Genomic DNA, 21,991 nt, shown 5'->3' on the forward strand with positions numbered 1-21,991 from the left:
AAACTTTCTAAAACAATTTTAAAACGGTTTTCAGAAATAGGATAATCTACAATAGATTTCCATTTTATCATTTAGAATTAATAAAACTAATTTTATCAACCTAACTATAAAACTAATAGATTTTGTTATAATGATTATCAACCGAAATATTTAGGAACATAAGCATAATCAGTTTTAATTAACAATTAATCAAAAATTTATTTATCTTTAGAATTAATCAATCAATACTATTTGTCAATTAATCCTAACCATAAATATTTATTCAATCCTATTGAAAACTTCTATATTTTCATATATGAAATAACGGATTTAACGATGGCTCTGATACCACTGAAGGAAATTAAGGCTAAGGTATAGCAGCGGAAATATAAAATTTTTAGCCTATTTCCTTTTAACCATAGGATCCGTTAATCGTTATTTCATATAAAGAGGGATAAGAAGAAATACCTTTCGATGATCAATCTACCGTTGCAAACGAAGTGCCCACAACTTCAAAGGAGATGTAAACTGTTTACCAATCTTCCCCTATCCGAAACAGACCTTTCAGAAGTCCGAACGACAATCCCTTCGGTGGAAACGTGGAAGAATATGTCTAGAAGCTACTGTCCAAAAATCGTGACGATCCGACGGTTCAATCTCTGGGAATCCTCGAAATAGTGAACTGACCTGATGTAGGTGAAGAAAAACGAATTTCTCCCTTTTGATTGTTTTTCCTTCTTCGTGAACACGGTGAGATTAAGTTAGAATCAACCCTTATGAGATGCAACCAAAATAGATTGCCTCTAATAAATCAACACAAGATCAAAGAGAAAGAGGGATGAATAAGATTAATCAATCGATGGAATGCCGTATGAATTCTTGTTCACGAACTTGGGAATAGAATTCTTTTCTCTCTCTCTTAAGCAATTTCGAAAATCACAAGTGGGGAGGGATATAGGCTTAGTCGAAATTCCTTAGACCGGATGTATCATCAGTCGTATACCCGGTTGACCGACTCCATTACTTGGATTGGGAAGTCACTTGAGTTTCTACTCAGTATGCTCAGCGCCCATATTAAGATTCCCGCATCCAACATGGCAGATGGCATGCAGGTCTTCAGTGGTCTCAAAGAAAGTACGAGTAACATGCAACAATATTCAACTATTTTGACTCGTGCTGTTCAGAGGGGTCAGTTCTATGCTTATGCCCCTCAGCCTGGTGATGCTGGCAAAACGGGGGAGAAAGATAAGCAGCCACCTCAAGGAACTCAAAATCTAATACAGCAGAAGCCTCCTGGCTCAACTTCTGCTAATCCAGGAAACCAAACTCAGCAACAACGAACAGCCAAGCCTAGCCAGCAGACCAAACCCAAAGCTAACCAAGTCCAAGTCAACATCAAGAAATAGAACTAGCAATAGTCTTATCTTGAAACTTGTATTTTGTATCTGGCATGTTTTTTTGTTAAGCTGACTATCTATATACAAGCATCTATTCTACAAACTATTTTTATATATGTGATGATTATATGCTGTGTGCGAACCTTTCTCATATGACTACTCATTGAACAACAATCAATTAAAACTTGTGAACATGGAAAGTAAACAAGTAAAATATACTCAGCGTACCTCAACTCTGATACCTGAACTTAACTAAGTATCAAAACTGAGTAATAACAAAATGTTCCAAGTATTGACTTACTTCTGAAGCTGACCTTAGACTCATTTCGATTAAATCTTAGAAGGTTTAGAATTGAACTAGGTCAGTGGATTCAGGCCTTGGTATCTCTCGATTAGAGCTTAGAAGGTTTAGAGTTGAACTAAGTCAGTAGATCCAACCCTTATGGGGGAGTATTTTTAGAAGAATAGAAAAGGTCAACTATCATGGGGGAGCTCAACACTGAGTTTCTTACTAAATACTTTTGCCAACATCAAAATGGGGGAGTTTGTTGAAACACCTTTCCACATGATTTTGATTTGACAAAATTATCTAAGATAATCCCATGATTAAACAATTAAATTTAAGTGCTTTGATTTAATTGTACTAATGTGTTTGTTCAATGTTGAGTAAGTTAAGTAATTAGAACAGGAATTGAACATCTATAAAAGAAAGCCAAAAGTCAGCAGAGCAAGTCACACAGCAGAAGCTGAGTAGGAACGCAACTCGGCTTCAAGAAAAGAAATGTCTTCTTCAGAAAAGCTTGAAGGCGAAGTCGCTAAGTCAAGCTGAGTAGTCGTCAGGTCAGCGTCAATAATCCGTCAACTTAGAAGACAAGGTCTGAGCAAAATTCAGAAGACTCAGAAATCTGTCGAAAGGACCTTTTCGAGAAGCATGGACCATTTGATAAATCACTAGAAGACAAACCTGGCACAAGAAGACAAACCTAGCGTTAGAAGACAAACCTGGCTCCTGTCAAGAACAGACGATAGGATTGACCTGCAGCTTTGTAAGCTGACCAAGTGATGACGAAAGGAGACCGTTTCCCCACAACGGCTATGTCGGAATTCAAATCATTGGTGCCCAAAGATCACTATAAAAAGGGCAATCCATCACTTGGATCAAATAAGACAGACAAGCATATCTTCATCAAGAAAAACAATTGAGTGAATACAAATTAGAAGCTCTATCGAAAAGAAAAAGCAAGCCCTTACACCAACTCCAATCATTGTGTAAAAGTCTAGATTGATTCAGTCATCTAAAGTGTTCTTTGTTGTATTAAGAACACTTTCTTATCAGCTGTAAAAGGTTAGAGAAGCAGAGTACTCGATTATAATACTCAGTGGTAGAGAGAAGCTGAGTACTCGGTTATAGTATTCAGTGGTAGATAAGATTGAGTAGACGAATAGAGGACGGTACTCTTGCATACTCAGTTGCTATTGTAAAAGGTTTGTGCTCTACCTTTAAAGCGCTCAGTAGAGGATTGAAAAAGCTCGGAAGGATTCCGGGGACTGGACGTAGGCGGAGAGGCCGAACCAGGATAAGTCTGCTGAGTAACTTCTAACCCTTTCTCTTGATATATATATGTATGTGTTGCTTGCTTAAAATTACTCAGTAAATAATCTGTACAAGCTGAAGCTGAGTAATCTGAGTTGGAAACTGACTTAAGTGTTACTTCCCAACTCATAACTGAAACAGCTCTAGTCAGTATTTGATTACAGCTGTCTCACACCACACTTAGCCTTGCTGACCTGAAACTAAGTTAAATTATCAAACATTCAATTAAGTCAGCATTATTAATTAAAAAAAGTTATATTAGTTCCTAACCCCCCTGGAACTAATCCTATCACGTTACACGGGACCAACAACCTGTCCAACACACTGTGTGAGCAATTGGAAGAAAGGATGATCTAAGGGAAAAGAGGTCACACGATGTATAGCCTCACCACACGCCATGTGAACTTGCACCAGAGTCTCTATTTGATCTTGTTGAGTTCACACAATGTGTCACTTACTCCACACACCATGTGAATTATATTGATGACAACCCCAACTTCGTTTGAGATGCATCCACACACCAAGTCAACGAGAACCTTCCTTGTGTTTAATCAACAAATCCAGCCACACAGCTTGTTGAATAGGCCACACACCGTGTGATATGACTTCAAGACTAAATTGATCTGAGTGTAACCACCCTGCCACTATCTATTACTGTCTTTCCCTTCTATTATTACTATTTTTCCATTTGTCTTTAATTTCTTCCTTGCCACTCTAATTTGTAAACCTTACTTTACCCCTACTATTATGAGAGGTGGTTAGTACTAAAGGAGGGGTATTAGGAAATTTACTACCCAGGGTTGGTAATATATTTAAGCAAAATTTCAAAAAAAACCCATGTGGTTTCACCGATTTCCAAATAAACCCCCGTGGTTTGTTTTTACCAAAAAAAAGGAGCGTGGTTACGCCGTTATCCGAAAAACGGAAAATGGATTAACAGTGTTAAAAATGCTGACGTGGCGAAGGGTAAATTTGAAAAAAAGATTTTTTATTTATTTATTTTTTATTTTTTCTTTCTTCTTCTTCTTCTTCTTCCTCCTCCTCCTCTTCTTCTTCTTCTTCCCCTCTCTCTCTCTCTCTCTTCTCTTTTTCTTCCTCTCTCTCTTCCCTTCTTCTTTTTTTTTTGTTTTTTTGAATCGATTTCAGATTTCTAAAATCGGAAATCTGGAATTTCCAGATTTCTGGAGAATTTCCAGATTTCTGGAATTCCAGAAATCTGGAAATTCCAGATTTCCGAAATAAAAAATCTGGGGATTTCCGATTAAAAAAAAAGAAAGAGAGGAAGGAGAAGAGAGAGAGAGGAAGAAGAGAGAGAGAGAGGGGAGGAGGAGGAGGAGGAGGAGGAGGAGGAAGAAGAAGAAGAAGAAGAAAGAAGAAGAAGAAGAAGAAGAAGAAGAAGAAGAAGAAGAAGAAGAAGAAGAAGAAGAAGAAGAAGAAGAAAGAAAAAAGAAAAATAAAAAAAAATCTTTTTTCCAAATTTACCATTCGCCACGTCAGCATTTTTAACACTGTTAACCCATTTTCCGTTTTTCGGGTAACGGCGTAACCACGCTCCTTTTTTTTTTTTGTAAAAACAAACCACAAGGATTTATTTGGAAATCGGTGAAACCACAATGGTTTTTTTTGGAATTTACCCAATAATTAAATATCGTTTCCTCTTGGAAGTAAGGTTTTCAACATTGATGGGATAAATTCCTTCTAGTTAAGTTAGTAGAGAAGAAATCATTTTTTTTTGTTAGTTAAGATAAAAAATTTCACTATCGCAAACGATCCATATCAATATTTATACCATCAACAACTACAACAACATCCCGTGACGATTAAAAAAAAATCAATTACCAAAAGTTAAAAAAAAATTAAAAATAACAAAAATGGAAATTGAATTGGAAGGGCCTAAAAAAACAAAACTCTATATCGGTATATACATAACATCTGGATTCCAACATTACAATAAAAGAGGTAGAGTACACATCTTTAGTATTTAAAGATGAAAGAAATCTTGACATCAGTAATCCCCATTCAACTTAAGACTTCTCGTATATTTCAAGAAACCATTATTATCAAAATAATAAAAAAATATAAGAAACAAAATATATAATATGTATAACATAAGGTCAAATCGGGTCAGGTTGGACTTAAGATTTGCGTGCTTATACCGACTCTGTCCAGAATGAGCTAAATGTAATATACATATGTTATCCAATCTCAACACATAAAAGGTGGACTTGGACGGATCAATGGACTCGGGAATAAATTTACTGAGGTTTTTGAAATGTGTTGGTTGGTGTTTCCTTATCGATTCCTTTATTTCCTAATTATTTTTTTTATCTAATATTATATTTGTTTTTCAGTCTATTGCACCTTAAGATTTGATTATTTTTTTATTTTTTTTTATCTTTGTTTTTAACTTCTACTGCTTGTGGGAACAAAAATTTGCTCCTTAACATTGTTTTTTTTAATTATTTTTATACGTTGTAGGAATATAACAAAAATGAAAAAATAGATAGAAAAACTAGATTGCATAATATATATAACTCGCGCAACACACTGACAAACTTCTTGCATCTGATGAAATAAAAATTGAAAGCAACATCTATTATTCGAGAAATTTTACAGTATTCCGGGAGTAATACTCCCGACCAATGAAAATCATTTTGAATCCCACTATATGAATATGGTTGGTGGAAAAAAACTATATATGGACGTGTCGTGAATCCATTGGTCGAGAGTATTATTCCAGGAGTACCCTAAATCCCTATTATTCATAAGTAAAATGCAATAATATATAAGTGTACTTTTTCTTCAAACCAAATAAAGTAGGTCAATGATACGCTGAAGGAAAGCCTTGATATGGATCCCCCAGTGCCTTCAAGTTTCCAGGACGAGAAAATACAACCTGGATATATTTTCATTCAAAATGTAAGAAATTTGTTCGGAGTGCATTCGTCTAACATAATATGCAGGGGCATAACCAAGGGGGCGGGGAGGGTCGGCCGACCATTCGGCCCCGCTGGAAAACCCCCAGATAAGGGGTTTCCTCCCTGGCTCCGCCAGGAGCCGCCATGGCTGGAGCCCCTCCAGCCATGGCGGCTGCAGAAGATGGAAAACCCATCTTCTGCAACTGTTATATTTATTTTTTTTAATTTAGTGCTGCACAAAACGACGTCATTTTGTACGGCACTAGGTTAAAAAAATAAGGCGCTGGAAAGGGTAAAAATGCCCTTTCCATCCGGCATGAATCCTAGGGGCATTTTTGTGAATGCCCATATTCCTTTTCTAGGACCAAGAGAAAAAGAAAGCAAGCAAAAAGTAAAATGTTCCAAAAACTCCATATTCATCCAATTTTTTTCTTTTCCACTCTAAAGTAAGTTTTCCATTTTATTTTTATTTATTTTATTTTTAGATTTTGTTTTATAATTTCTAAACTAAATTAGAGATTTCTAAATTTGGTTTGTTTTTAGGGATTTCTAGGGCTTAATTTAAGTATTTCTAATTTAGGCTCTAATTTAAGGATTTCTAATTTACTCCTAAAGTTTTCAATTAATATCAATTTTATGCTAAGTTATCGAAACTTTAAAAATGTTTTCTTGACTATTTAATCATGGGATAAGATACTAAAATAGGTCTATGGTTTTTAGGAAAGTATTAATTTAAGCTCCACGTACAAAATAGCACCAATATAGGCTTAACGTTTTTTTAAAAAAAAGTATCAATTTAGGTTTCAAAAAATGATTGGACACGTCATTCCTATTACTCTGTTAAGTTCTAATTTCTCAATCCACGTACAATTGACAGAAATTAACGGAATAATATTCCGTTAATATCAATTATGTTTCTCATTCCGTTATCAAGTCCTAAATTGATACCATTTTTTGAATATTAAACCTATATTGGCGATATTTTATGTAGAACCTAAATTGATATTTCTCCAAAAATCATAGACTTATTTTGGTACCTTATCCCTTTAATTACTGGACTAAATTTTAGCCCAAGCAATAACTAGTAAAAATAGGTCGGGAAAAAAAAGTTAGCGCAACTTTTGCATATAAACACATTTTCAATAAGAATCAAAGATTTATATCGTTATTGGAAAAAAAATCTTCATAGAGTGTAGCCCCCCTAAACTTTTACTCCTAGCTCCGCCACTGATAATATGAACTCCGGATCAATAATTTAATGTCAGCTAAAAATTAAATTAATTATACAATGTTAAATTGAATTATTCACTTGATGTACAAATGAGCTACTATAATTTCTATATATACCTGATAATTTCCAAGCATATAGGTCTTGAATCCAGAAGCACAATGATCAAAGTAATATTCCCATGTTCTGATAAACTTCTCGTCAAATCCCAACTCCAAAATTAGGCTGCGACAACATTAACATTTATCACTAATTATACATGTATAAGAACCTTATTTCAAAAAATGATTCTTAATTAAAGAAGTTTCACCTCTTGTTATCCAATAAATTTTTTCTCCAGATCCTCAATGTGCGGTAGTAATGGCTTCCAATATTTTCCACTTGCTCCACGTTGTAGTTATATATATATATATAGGGTAAATTTCAAAAAAAACCCTTGTGGTTTCACTTTTTTGCCAAAAAAGGACTGTGGTTTTTTTCGTTTCAAATACAGGACTGTGGTTTATTCCGTTACACTATTTACGGATTTGGTGAAGATGCCGTTAATTTGCTGACGTGGCTGAAAGGCAATTATGGGTTTTTAAAAAAATTAGGGTAAATTTAAAAAAAAACCCTGTGGTTTCACTTTTTTGCAGAAAAAGGACTATGGTTTTTTTTCTTTTCAAATACAGGACTGTGATTAATTCTTTACACTATTTACGGATTTGGTGAAGATGTCGTTTATTTGCTAACGCGGCTGAAGAGTAAATATGGATTTTTAAAAAAATTGATCAATAAATTTTTTATAACTATTTTGTGGCTACAATATTGACTATAAAATCTCACATGAGCGCAATCTCACATGGTTGTTCAAGGCAGTCAATTTTTTTAAAAAACTCATATTTGCCCTTCAGCCACGTCTGCAAATAAACGACATCTTCACCAAATCCGTAAATAGTGTAATGGAATAAATCACAGTCCTGTATTTGAAAAGAAAAAAAACCACAATCATTTTTCTGCAAAAAAGTGAAACCACAGGGTTTTTTTTAAAAAAACTTATCCCAATTTTTTTAAAAACCCATAATTGCCCTTCAGCCACGTCAGCAAATTAACGGCATCTTCACCAAATCCGTAAATAGTGTAACGGAATAAACCACAGTCCTGTATTTGAAACGGAAAAAACCACAGTCTTTTTTGGCAAAAAAGTGAAACCACAAGGGTTTTTTTTGAAATTTACCCATATATATATTATTTGTACTTTAGTATCCTTATTTCTATTTAAATAGGAAAAATCAGTTAATGTAATATCATATTTAAGTATACCTTAGTCTTGAAGAATTTTTCATGGCTGAAGTGACCCTACTAAATGAAGGTAACAGTCCTCCCGGAAAAATGTATTCGTTCATAAAACTTGCACTTCTTCTATGCTCATCATATTCTTCATCTGCCATTGATGTGAACTAACAAAACAAAAATAGAAATTTAATGGTTTTCATTCACGTGTATGTGAATAAATGTAGGAGAAAGTCTACTACCGGTACATCCACTCAGATGATAAACGTCAGTAGTTGGAATGATGTGATATCATCTGAGTGGACGAGAGAGAGCAGTATTGACCCCAACCCATAATGTGACATAATTACTTGTAGAACAAGAAGTCCGTCTTTCGCCAATAGTGATTCACAACAACCAAAGAACTCGTCCATGTATTCATCCCCAACATGCTCTATCATTTCACTGAAATTAATTTAGTGTTAGTGAACATTTTTTTCAATTTTCATAAATTAAGTATAAGTTTAACATTCTCCAATTTATATTTTCTAAAATCACCAATTAGATTACTTATTGTTATACACTAAAAATAGCACATATTAAGTCCCTAATGAACAGGAACCTATTACAATCATTAGAGAATTTAAAGTATAAATACAAAAGATTAGTTAAGAATAACTGAATGAATAAAAATTGAAAAGATGAGGAAAGATCCTTCTATATGCACTCACCAAGATATGATTCTGTCGTATTTATGGATCTTAGGCAATTCACGATAGTCACAAAGCTCAAATGTTATATTATCCTGATAAAACAAATCCATCATACATGAGTTCGAAAATGGAAAAACCAATTTCATATGCATAGACCGAGGCATGGGTCACAGGGTCATGGCCGTCGAGATCTACCCTCTTACGGGCGGTTTGATGTCCAGTTTGGTTATGAAAACGTTGTGTTACATATTTATGTATATATACCTGAAGATCAGCTTGTTTGACTTTAAGTTGAGCAAAGTTGAGTTGCTGCTGAGAGAGAGTGATACCAGTGTATTTGCATCCTGTTCTTCTCACTACTTCAATACCGAATGTTCCCCATCCGCATCCAATATCAAGAACATGATGCTTCTTATCAATTCTTGCCTAGAATGTATATTCAAAGTTTCCGTTATTCGATCCATTATTTAAATTTCACGTTCCTAATTTCTAAACATAAGTTATTTCTAAAATATTTCTAAAATATTTATACTTACTTTATCCACGAGAACAGAAATTTTTCTCAGTTGTGCAGTTTTCAAGTCTTCATCTTGGGTCTGCACATTAATAATCAAAGAACCAGAAATTAATATTACTACTATATAGATGAGAGATACTATTAATTTCCATGGTGATGGTTTTGGTACCTTAAATATTCCAGTTGAATATATCATTGTTTCACCCAAGAAGAGAGCGAAAACATCATTACTCTGCAAGGAACAAAACATCTTTGATTCATGAAATTCCATCCAAAATAGATTTAATTAAATTAACTTGAGAATTTTGTCTAACCAGATCATAGTGACGAGAGATGTTCCTACGAGCTTGTGTAAGAGAATTTTGCTTTAGAAAATGGTGATAGAATATTTTTGCTGATCCTAAAACAGCTGTGAATAACAATGGAGTCCACCAACCCCTGAAAACCATGTATAGATATACAACAGATATATATATATATATAGAGAGATTATCCAAATCATGATTTACTATAAGTAAGTATTTGTACCTTTTGTTTTTCAATTTTGAGGGAGGTTTATTTGCAAGCATTAGCTGTGATATGTAAATTGTTAGATAGTAGTATTAATGTTTGGTAGTAAACATAATTAAAAGTGATTAATCTCACCATGAAAAGATTAAAGAGACCTTTATCTGCATCTGGTAAGGAAATGTCTCCATCGATGTAAGCATCTGCTAGACCAACATCTCCCCTTGTCATTACCTGAAACATTTTTTAATCAGTATTCATTAAAACTGATGATAGGATTAATTAACAGAAGGAAGAAGGCATACTTTCCAGTAAAACTGAGGATTGATAACATCTAGATCAACTTTCAGGGAACATTGATCATCATTGGTTCCAGAGAAAGTAAGCTTTGAACCATTAGATTCATGTAATCTGCAGAATCATGTTGATCAGATATTAATTAATTAGAACAGTATTAATTAGTGCTGCAATAATATAATTAAATGAATGAAGAGAAGAGAAGAGACATGCATTAAGCAGCCAGAAGAGATATAGGATGAAAGAAATCTATTAACAAAACGGCGAGCAGCAGCTTCTAACATGGAGGCTTCCTTATAGTTTGTGACAACTTCATCAAAACTAGGTGAAGATAATAATGCCATCTTAATTAAGTTGTTGGTGATTGTTCGAGTTCATATATATTTTCAATACTTAGGTTATATTTATGATAATCAGTACTTTCAATAAATGGTATGGTAATCAACTTGATCAAGCAACAATATCTACTAATATTTTATTTTCTATTGATGGAGATAGAAAGAAACTTTTTTTATCCTTGGGGCAGGCCAACTGATAAATCATTTTTTTTTTTTAAAAAATATTGGCAGAAAGGAGAATCCAAATACAATTATTGTTAGAAATTTGGTCATACGGATAATGTAATGACCTTCGGAGTGAGCGGTCCTAAGGGATGACGATGGAAACAGAAACGAACTGAATCCCAGATCGGAAGTGGAGAATGAGTGATTGAGACTTATTCCAATACATGCAGACGCGTTTTAAAACCGTGAGACCCTTGAACCAGAACGGACAATATTTATATGGTATTGGGCAGGGTGTTACACACAACAAGTTGCAAAACCAGTTGTTCATTCTTTGCCAAACTGTTTCAACCGAAATTATATATTACATACCATGATAATAAAGTAAATGATTTTGAATAATTACCAACAACTTAATTAATGTTCAAAAAAGTAAGTATATATATATATATATAATTTAGTCCATCAAAATCATAATTATTATTGATACATAATAATGAATAAAGTATGTTTTAAGTGAATCATAAAAAAAAAGTTGGAGGCACGTCACATTCCTAGTCATCCAAAAATAAAGATTCTCCATAATTTACAATCCAGTGAATAGCTCGATTGTCTTGGCGATAAGAATGAATAAATTGAACCTCCCACTACTTATATCGAATCTCCAGACACGCTCTATAGAGTTCAGCTAGAGACAATGTAAATATACCAATATTTAAAGCAAAACCTCCAAGCTGTTGGCTATTCGAATCGCTGTGTTTTTTTTATTGCATGGAGGAGCAAAAAACGTTGTGTTTTTTTTTATTGGAATAGAATACATAATATATATAACCCCAGTAACGTTCAGATAAACTACATCATGAAATTTCATAAAAAAAAAAACAAAAAAAAAAAACTACATCGTGAAATAAAAACAGAAAGCAACATCTATTATTCATGAGTAAAATGCAATAATATAGGTTTAGTTTCCTTCAAACCAATTAAACTAATTATATGCCGATGGAAAGCCTTGATATGGATCCCCTAATGTCTCCAAGTTGCCCGGACGTGAAAATACAACCTGAATGTTAATCAATTCAAAATTATTTGAGTTTATATATAAGCATTAATTAATTACTTATAGTCACACATGAATACACACACATATATATATATATATATAATGGCCCAAGAACTGTCAAACCCGCAATATAATAAAAGAAAAAAAGTAAGTGTTTGAACAAGAGAAGAGGAAGAAGAATAGAGTTGTAAACGGGGCGGGGATTGCTTTAACCATCTCCGGCCACTGGTCTATCGGGGATTCCCCGTCCCCGCCCCGAATAACATATGGGGAAAATTTTGGCTACCATCCCCGCCCCGCAATGAATCCGCATCCCCACGGGGAATCCTCATCCCCGTTTAACTTTTTAATTTCTTTACTTTTTTTAAGGTTTCCAAGGTTTTGATTATCTAAAATTCACATCCTCGCGGGGAATCCCCATCCCCGGTGCATGCATTATTTATTAGCTTTCAATTTTTATTTTATTTTATAATTTCTACTCCTAATTGCATAGGTTCCGTTTTAATTTTAAACCAACCTAGTTAGAGCTTACCTTAATTTATTTTTAGAATATATTTCGTTTAAAGCAACCAGGTTACAACTCAATCTTTTTTTAGTGTATTTAAATAACATATATATTTTTTTAGTTTATTTTTTTGATATTCAGGTATTTAGTCGGGGATCCCCGTTGAGGACATTCGGAGACGGGGATGGAACACTTATAACCATACACGCTCCATCCCCGACTATCGGGGACAAAATAAAAACCATCCCCACCCCATGGGGATCACAAACGGGGATTCCCCGTCTCTAACGGGTCGGGTCTCCAACAGAGATGGGGAATCCCCAACTAATTGGCAATCCTAAAGGAGAAGCACAATAGTCAAAGTAATATTCCCTAGTAGTACAATATATTAATTTCTACCTAATACATATATACCTGGTAATTTCCAAGCAAATAGGTCCTAAAACCAGAAGCACAATAGTCAAAGTAATATTCCCATGTTCTGATAAACTCCTCGTCAAATCCCAACTCCAAAATTATGCTGAAAATAACATTTGCATTTATCACGAATTGTACACGTATGTATATTTTTATCCCAATCATATATATAAGAACCCTATTTTACCAAAAAAAAAAATAAAAAAATAAAAACTCAAAATGATTCTTAATTAGAGAAGTTTCACCTTTTGTTATCCAAGAAATTTTTCTCCATATCCTCAATGTGCGGTAGTAATGGTTTCCAATATTTTCCACATGCTCCACATTGTAGTTATATATAAATATATATTATTGAGCTTGCAGTCTATACAACACAGGTCCAATCCGCCATTTGTTTTTAATTCTACAAATTAATAAGGTTGTTAGGATTTGAACCCTTGAATGTTTGGTCTAAACGACTCCGATATAATGTCATGTAATCAATTCAACTAAAAGCTCACACTAATATTTAAGAACCAATCATAAATCTTATATTAATCTTTGAAAATATGTACGTGAGTGCCACTGTTTCTATTTAAATAAATAAAATCAATTAATATTATGTCATATTTAAGTATACCTTAGTCTTGAAGAACTTTTCATGGCTGAAATGACCCTACTAAATGAAGGTAACAATCCTCCAGGAAAAATGTATTCTTTCATAAAACATGCACTTCTCCTATCCTCATCATACTCTTCATCCGCCATTGATGTGAACTAACAAAACAAAAATAAATTTGATGATTTTTATCAATTAATATTATATCCAGAGTGTTGCTAATAAATGTGACAATTTCTACTATACATCGGGTATAACACACCTGAACAATTAAAAGAGGGATCTATTCATGGGAGATGTACAACTGACATGAATTGATTGGCCGGAATATAATAAAATTTGTTGAATAAATATACTCATATATTAATGGGGTATTACTTGTAGAACAAGAAGTCCGTTTTCTGCCAACAGTGATTCACAGCAACCAAAGAACTCTTCCATGTATTCATCCCCAACATGCTCTATAATTTCACTGTAAAACTATTTTAGTTAGTCAACATTTTTTTCATTTTTCATAAATTAAGAATAAGTTTAACATCCCCGAGTTTATAAAGTCAGTTAGTTCTCTAATTTTCTAAAATCACAAATTAAATCTCTTATTCTAATAAGCTAATAGCACATATTAAGTATCGAATTAACATGAAATATTACAATCATGAGAGAATTTGAACTACTAATTCAAAAGATTAATTAAGAATAAGTGAATGCATTAAAATTGAAAAGATTAGGAAGGATCCTTGTATATGCACTCACCAAGCTATGATTCTGTCGTATTTATGGATCTTAGGCAATTCACGATAGTCAAAAAGCTCAAATGTTATATTTTCCTGATAAAACAAATCCATCCTATATGAGTTTGAATATATATATATATATATATATATATTTCAAAAGTGAAAAACCAATTTCAAATCGCATAGAGTGGAGGCATGGGAGGCATGGGTCACGGGGTCCTGTCCGGTTTTGATAACATTGCCTTACATATTTATGTATATATTACCTGAAGATCAGCTTGTTTGCCTTTTAAGTTGAGCAAAGTTGAGTTGCTGCTGAGAGAGAGTGATACCAGTGTATTTGCATCCTGTTCTTCTCACTACTTCAATACCAAATGTTCCCCATCCGCATCCAATATCAAGAACATGATGCTTCTTATCAATTCGTGCCTATAATTTATATTCAAAGTTTCCGTTATTCGATCCATTATTTAACTATGACCATCAATTATTTCTAAAATGTTTATAATTACTTTTTCCACAAGAACAGAAATTTTTCTGAGTTGTGCAGTTTTCAAGTCTTCATCTTGGGTCTGCACATTAATAATCAAAGCAACACAAATTAATAATATATAGATGAGAGATGCTATTAATTTCAGATAATGGTTTTCGTACCTTAAATATTCCAGTTGAATATAGCATTGTTTCACCCATGATGATAGCGAAAACATCATTACTCTGCGAGGAACAAAATTAAGTTATAATAATTAACCTAACTCAAAATTAAATTTAATCTCTGATTAAATTAAATTAACTTGAGAAATTTGTCTAACCAGATCATAGTGACGAGAGATGTTCCTACGAGCTTGTGTTAGAGAATTATGCTTTAGAACATGGTGATAGAATAATTTTGCTGATCCTAAAACCGCTGTGAATAACAATGGTGTCCACCAACCCCTGAAATTAACCATTTATGATATATAGTTAGTTATGAAGCAGAGGATATATAGATTATCCAAGTTTCATGTTTAATTGCTACAAGTAATTTATACCTTTTGCTTTTCAATTTTGAGGGGGATTTATTTGCAAGCATTAGCTGTGATATATATGTAAATTGTTAGATATATAGTATTAATTATTGGTACTAAACATAATTAAGACTGATTATGTTGGGCCCACCAGTTCACCGATAGCTCCACAATTAGTATGATATTGTCCGCTTTGGGCCAAGCCCGCACGGATTTGTTTTTGGGTTCCTTCCCAAAAGGCCTCATACTAATGTAGTTGGTGAACTTCTTTATAAACTATGTATCTCTCTTGTATCTTTCCGATATGGGACTTGGGATGTATACCCAACAGATTAATCTCACCATGAAAAGATTCAAGAGACCTTTATCTGAATCTGGAAAGGAAATATCTCCATCCATATAAGCATCAGCTAGACCAACATCTGCCCTTGTCATTACCTGAAACATTTTTAATCAGTACTCATTAAAACTGACGAGAGGGTTAATTAACACAAGGAAGAAGACATACTTTCCAGTAAAACTGAGGATTGATAACATGTAGATCAACTTTGAGGGAAGATTGATGATCATTGGTTCCACAGAAAGTAAGATTTGAACCATTAGATTCATGTAATCTGCACAATCACAGAAAATATAATCATGTTTAGATATACAGTATATATGGGAATAAATGAAGGAAGAGAAGAGACATGCATTAATCTGCAGAATCATGTTTGATCAGATATTAATTAATTAATTAAAACAGTATTAATCAGTGCTGTAATAATATAATTAAAAGAGAAGAGACATGCATTAAGCAGCCAGAAGAGATATAGGATGAAAGAAATCTATTAACAAAACGGCGAGCAGCAGCTTCTAACATGGAGGCTTCCTTATAGTTTGTGCCAACTTCATCAAAACTAGGTGAAGATAATAATGCCATCTTAATTAAGTTGTTGGTGATTGTTCGAGTTCATATATATTTTCAATACTTGGGTTATATTTATCATAGTGGTATTCAACCGCCAGGTATTTAATATTCATTTCGTAATCAAGCAGAATCTTTTAAATCATTGACTTATAAAATTATACTCTTTCTTTAGCTGTCTCTATTAGTTTTGCATTTGAATATATTAAATTGCTTCCATAATTTCAGGAAATGGTACGGCAATCAACTCGATCAAGCAAACAATATCTAATTTTTTTATTTTCTCCAGATGGAGATCTATACATGGAGACAAAAAGGAATTTTTTGATCCTTAGGATGTCAACCAATAAATCATTTTCAAGAAAAAAATATTCAGAGACAACAAAGAGGATCCAAATGTACAATTATTGTTAGAAATTTGGTCATACTCACCAAGACAGACCATAGATGCAAGTCACAACAGCAAGTTGCAGCTAGTTAAGAGATTCAGACAGAGAAAATCAATTGTTCATTGAGCTTGTAATTATCCAATTTGATGATAATATGTCGATGTATCTTAACTTGTTATTTGTTTTAGGAAGTGAACACATAGTTCTTATTAATGACTTAAACCTGAAATGACCAGTATTTATTGTGAGAGATCAATATAAGTCTATGATTGGTCTACTATAAATTTAAGTTTTTAGTTTAATTGGTTTCATGACATTTATTAATATTAATATCCTGTATATTTCTAGGAGGCACATGACACTCACATAATTTACATCCAGTCAACAGCTCGATTCCCTTCGCGATAAGAATGAACAAATTGAACCTCCCACTATTTGTGTCGAATCTCCAGAGCATCTGAAGCCCAAAACATGCTCCTTAGAGCTCAGCTAGAGACGCTATACATATACCAATATTTAAAACAAAACCTCCAAACCAATGGCTATTTGAATAGCTCATCACACCACCAGCTGAAGCAAAACCAGCTCTATCTATATTTATTTTAACCTAATCTATCTAAGGAGGAACCCAGGTGATCCAAATCGTGTGTGTAGGGTCAATCCTAGACATAGGCTAAGAGTGCAGTCGCCTAAGGTCCAGAGCCAAAAGGAGTCCAATTATATATATATATATATATATATATAAATGTTGAACAATTGAGGACTTAATTGAACTAGCAAAATTTATTTAAGCCACTCAACAAATAATAGTACACAATTTTTATAACTCCACTCACTTAATTCTCACACATTTGCACACACTTGGATGCACAAATTAATCAATAATGTATCCTATTTATACTAGTGATGCACAAACTTTAGCCACACATTTAATGTCGGTTAGAAAAATCTAGGTGGTATTAGATTTTTAGTCCATAATATTTTAGTAGTTTCTAGATTTATTTATTTATTTATTATTTTTTAATTCTAGAACCTCCAACTCAATACCGACTTTAATTACTTCATGTTTGCTTATCATTCCAAGTTGTTTTCTGAAGTCTTCGAATTTTCGACCGTTTAATCCTTTCGTAAAGATGTCAACAACTTGATCTTCAGTCTTCACGTACTGCATCTTGATGTCTCCATGTAAGACCTTCTCTCGTACGAAATGATAATGCACCTCCACATGTTTAGTTCTTGCGTGGAACATTGGATTTTCAGTCAAGTGTATCATTGACTGATTATCACAATATAAATGTACCGAGTAACCGACTGGCTGATGAAGATCTTTCATAAGTTGTATTAGCCAAGTACATTCTTGAGCTGCAGTGGCTGCTGCCCTATACTCCGCTTCGGTACTAGATAAGGAAACTGTAGGTTGTCTTTTACTGCACCAAGCTATAGGTCCCGATCCGAGACTAAACATGTAACCTGTAGTTGAACGTCTTGTGTCATGATCTCCAGCATAATCAGCATCACAATATCTACGTACCCCACTCTTTCCTCCTTTCTTGTATAAGATACCATAATCCATGGTACCTCGGACATATCGTAGAATTCTTTGAATAGCTTCTAAATGAGGCTTCTTCAGATTCTTTATAAACTGACTTACCATACTTACTGCATATGATATGTCTGGCCTCGTTAGAGTGAGATAGATCATGCTTCCAACTAGTTGTCTATACATCATAGCATCTTCCAAGTCATTTCCTTCAGCGGAACATAACTTCACGTGCACTTCTACTGGAGTTGTAATAGGCTTTCATTCGAACATCCTTGGGGCATGCCAACTGATAAATCATTTTTTTTTTTAAATATTGGCAGAAAGGAGAATCCAAATACAATTATTGTTAGAAATTTGGTCATACGGATAATGTAATGACCTCCGGAGTGAGCGGCCCTAAGGGATGACGATGGAAACAGAAACGAACTGAATCCCAGATCGGAAGTGGAGAATGAGTGATTGGGACTTATTCCAATACATGCAGACGCGTTTTAAAACCGTGAGACCCTTGAACCAGAACGGACAATATTTATATGGTATTGGGCAGGGTGTTACACACAACAAGTTGCAAAACCAGTTGTTCATTCTTTGTCAAACTGTTTGAACCGAAATTATATATTACATACCATGATAATAAAGTAAATGATTTTGAATAATTACCAACAACTTAATTAATGTTCAAAAAAGTAAGTATATATATATATATATATATAATTTAGTCCATCAAAATCATAATTATTGATACATAATAATGAATAAAGTATGTTTTAAGTGAATCATAAAAAAAAAGTTGGAGGCACGTGACATTCCTAGTCATCCAAAAATAAAGATTCTGCATAATTTACAATCCAGTGAATAGCTCGATTGTCTTGGCGATAAGAATGAATAAATTGAACCTCCCACTACTTATATCGAATCTCTAGACACGCTCTTTAGAGTTCAGCTAGAGACAACGTAAATATACCAATATTTAAAACAAAACCTCCAAGCTGTTGGCTATTCGAATCGCTCATCACACTACCAACTGAAGCATAACCCGAGTTTTCTTTAAAAGTTCTTTCTATGTTCATTTTAAACTAATCTATCTGATGAGGAACCCAACTGATCCAAATCTTTGTGTGTCCCGAGAATTTGAGAAGGTAGAAAGCTAAAAAATAACAGTTATTTCTTCACTATCGAGACCCAAGCGTTTTCTTGAATCTAAAAAGACTTAATTTATAATGAAGGATTAAATTGAAATTTGTACACAATTCTTACAAATTTCATTACTTAATCCGAAGACCACACCACACCACACCACTTAAGAACTCAAACTTATTTCTATACCACCTAACTAGTTTATTCTCTTAGTTTTCCTACCCACAAAATGGAAGATAACTAGGCCTATTTATAGCCTTGCAAAACAAATAAGAACCACAAGTTTAATGAAGTATCTTAAATGTTGGATATTAAGCTAGATTGTAGATTTTTTCTTTGGTAAATTCTAGATTCCCATTTTGGTCCACAACCAAAGTCGGTGGTGGACTTTTAATACTCCCCCTCAACACTGACTTTAGTACCTCGTATGTGTTAGCCATTCCAAATGACTTTTCTAAAATCTTTCTCCACTCCTTTCTTGAAGATACTTGTCCATATATCGTAGGCTCCTTTATTGTAGCTTCTTCGATAACTTGTATACCTTTACCAAATACGACTTGTTCACACTCGTCTTTCTCGTTTATGACACGATCATGTTTTCCTGCTCCACTGGATTTGTGATACTGCTCCTTGTTAGTCTCTTTCAACCTATGTCGTCTCGACGTGTGATTGCATCTCTTAGATTTTCGTTGCTGGTTCTCTAACCAATATTGGCAAGTCTTTCCTAGCTTAACCAATTCTTTCAAGCTCTTGACTAGAGCTTCCAGTAACATCATCTCCTTGATTCTTGCCCTCACGACAAATTTTGATTGCTTGTAAGTACCTTCCTTACCCCTTCTTGATGTAACATTACCATCTTTAGCCATGACCTTCTTGTCTTTCCTCTGCGATTCATCAACCTTGGCATCTCCATTAGCATGTGCTTCACCTTCTCCTTGGGTGACAACCATTTTGGTGAACCTGTTGGCTTAGTCTTCACCATCTTCCCTTTTGGTGACATCGTTTTTGTCATTGATTGCTGTTGACGTTTCACCTCTCCTTTGACTAGTGGTGTTTTGCATGAAGCTGGTGACTCCTGTTGGGTATCTCTTTTGTTCCTTTCTTCATTGGAAGGATCCTCGAGTGGTTCTCATCACCACCACGATCTTCAATATTTTGTTTAGAGTTGAGGAGCTAAAGGCAACCCAACTGCCTTATTCGTTCATCCTCCTTTTCCTACCCAGCAGCAAACACTTGCTATTTCTTTCCATATGCTATGGATGATTTAACTAGATCACATATTACCGACTCTACCATAGCACTTGAAGCCTGGAAATCCCATTCTTCTTCGCTTCTTTCATGAGCGTGTGTGGATGTAACAACGTTTCCTTCTGCTTTCCTGTTCCAGCAATCTCATGCATAGTGACCTATTTTACCACAAATGTAGCACTGGATGTTTTTTCGTCGCTACGCCTTCTCGTCCTCTTCGTTATGGTTGTGAGTGTGGTCAGCTTCCCCTTGTTGCCAACTCATTCTTTGTGGACTTTTCTGCCATCTGTCTTCTTTAGATCTTTCTCCGAATCTCGATCTCGCGGTTTTTGGATCCTTCCTCTCTTTATTACTAAAAAGAGCTTTATCTTCATCATTAACTGAGACCTTAGAGATTTGTTTATCCAGGGCCTCTTGATTAGCCAAAATATTTTCCAATTCATTTAAATTTGGCTCTTTAGCCCATTTTAATTTGGCTCTGTTATTAATGAGTGATAAAATGGCGCATATGTGAAGCATAGATGATAAGATTCATGACCAAGAAGACAGTTTGATGAATAATTTCTCAAATTGACCCAACTTGTCAACTTTAGGAGTAACATTACTCTTAGTTGCCAATATTAGGGGTAAAATTTTGAACATTTAGATGTTAGGGGTAAAATTGCTCAAATGTTAGGGTATTTTTGCATCTTATCTCTTTATTTTTAGACATAATTTACATAAAGTTTGACTAAATTTACATAAAGTTGTATTTTTACAATAAAAAATCAATAACTTTATGAAAAAATGAATTTTACGTAAAACATTTGAACTTTACGTAAATCCTTTATTTTTAGACATAATTTACGTAAAGTTGGACTAATTTACATAAAGTTTTATTTTTAAAATAAAAAAATCAATAACTTTGCAAAAAAAAAAACTAAGTTTTACGTAAAACGTTTTAACTTTAACGTGAATCCTTTATTTTTAGATATAACTTACATAAAGTTAGACTAAACTTACGTAAACTTGTTATTTTATAAGAAAAAATCTATAAATTTTGTGAAAAAATAGAGTTTTACGCAAAACCTTTGAGGTTTACGTAAATCTTTTATTTTTAAACATGATTTACGTAAAGTTAGACCAAATTTACATAAAATTAGACTAAATTTATGTAAAATTGTATTTTTACAATAAAAAATAAATAACTTTACAACACAACAAGTTTTACGATAAAACTTTTAAACTTTACTTAAATACTTTATTTTTAGACATAATGTATGTGAATCCTTTATTTTTAACACAATAAGCTTATTAACTTTTAAATAGATATACTAAGTCATTGATCAATTATTTTTTAACACTTTAACATACCAGTTATATCAATAATTCAAATTCAAATTAGCATGAGTAAAACAATTAGAATATCATTTATTTTTAAACCAAACAATATGCTTAATAATTTTAAGACAACCTAAAATTTAGGTAAATGCATATTTAAGCCCTGATCAATATTTTTTGTTGATTAAATTTTTAATCTTTCAACTGAATATATTAAACTCT

The 21,991-nt window shown here is 33.5% G+C and overlaps 1 protein-coding gene and 1 pseudogene across 4 annotated transcripts; both read right to left on the reverse strand.

Moving 5' to 3' along the window:
- Window positions 1-5,462: 5,462 nt before the first annotated feature.
- LOC136210537 (uncharacterized) lies at window positions 5,463-10,836 on the reverse strand. Of its 4 annotated transcripts, none has more exons than XM_066001831.1 (13): window positions 10,615-10,833; window positions 10,410-10,515; window positions 10,243-10,338; window positions 10,126-10,169; window positions 9,912-10,035; window positions 9,767-9,829; window positions 9,617-9,676; window positions 9,345-9,506; window positions 9,099-9,172; window positions 8,739-8,832; window positions 8,419-8,555; window positions 7,236-7,341; window positions 5,463-5,866 (listed from the first exon to the last, which is right to left on the reverse strand). In XM_066001831.1, exons 1-13 carry the CDS (start codon window positions 10,743-10,745, stop codon window positions 5,792-5,794), a joined length of 1,272 nt encoding a protein of 423 aa, XP_065857903.1. In that variant the 5' UTR covers window positions 10,746-10,833; the 3' UTR covers window positions 5,463-5,791. The 4 variants fall into 4 exon arrangements, 3 of the variants coding, with proteins under 3 accessions (XP_065857903.1, XP_065857904.1, XP_065857905.1); XM_066001832.1 differs by lacking the exon at window positions 5,463-5,866 and adding an exon at window positions 7,427-7,496 and having other exon boundaries at window positions 10,615-10,835; XM_066001833.1 differs by lacking the exon at window positions 5,463-5,866 and adding an exon at window positions 7,427-7,500 and having other exon boundaries at window positions 7,244-7,341; window positions 10,615-10,835.
- A 905-nt stretch (window positions 10,837-11,741) lies between these two features.
- LOC136218988 (uncharacterized) lies at window positions 11,742-16,147 on the reverse strand (annotated as a pseudogene).
- Between the last annotated feature and the right edge of the window lie 5,844 nt (window positions 16,148-21,991).

This window comes from Euphorbia lathyris, chromosome 1 (assembly GCF_963576675.1).
Source record: "Euphorbia lathyris chromosome 1, ddEupLath1.1, whole genome shotgun sequence".
NCBI classification, from domain to species: domain Eukaryota; kingdom Viridiplantae; phylum Streptophyta; class Magnoliopsida; order Malpighiales; family Euphorbiaceae; genus Euphorbia; species Euphorbia lathyris.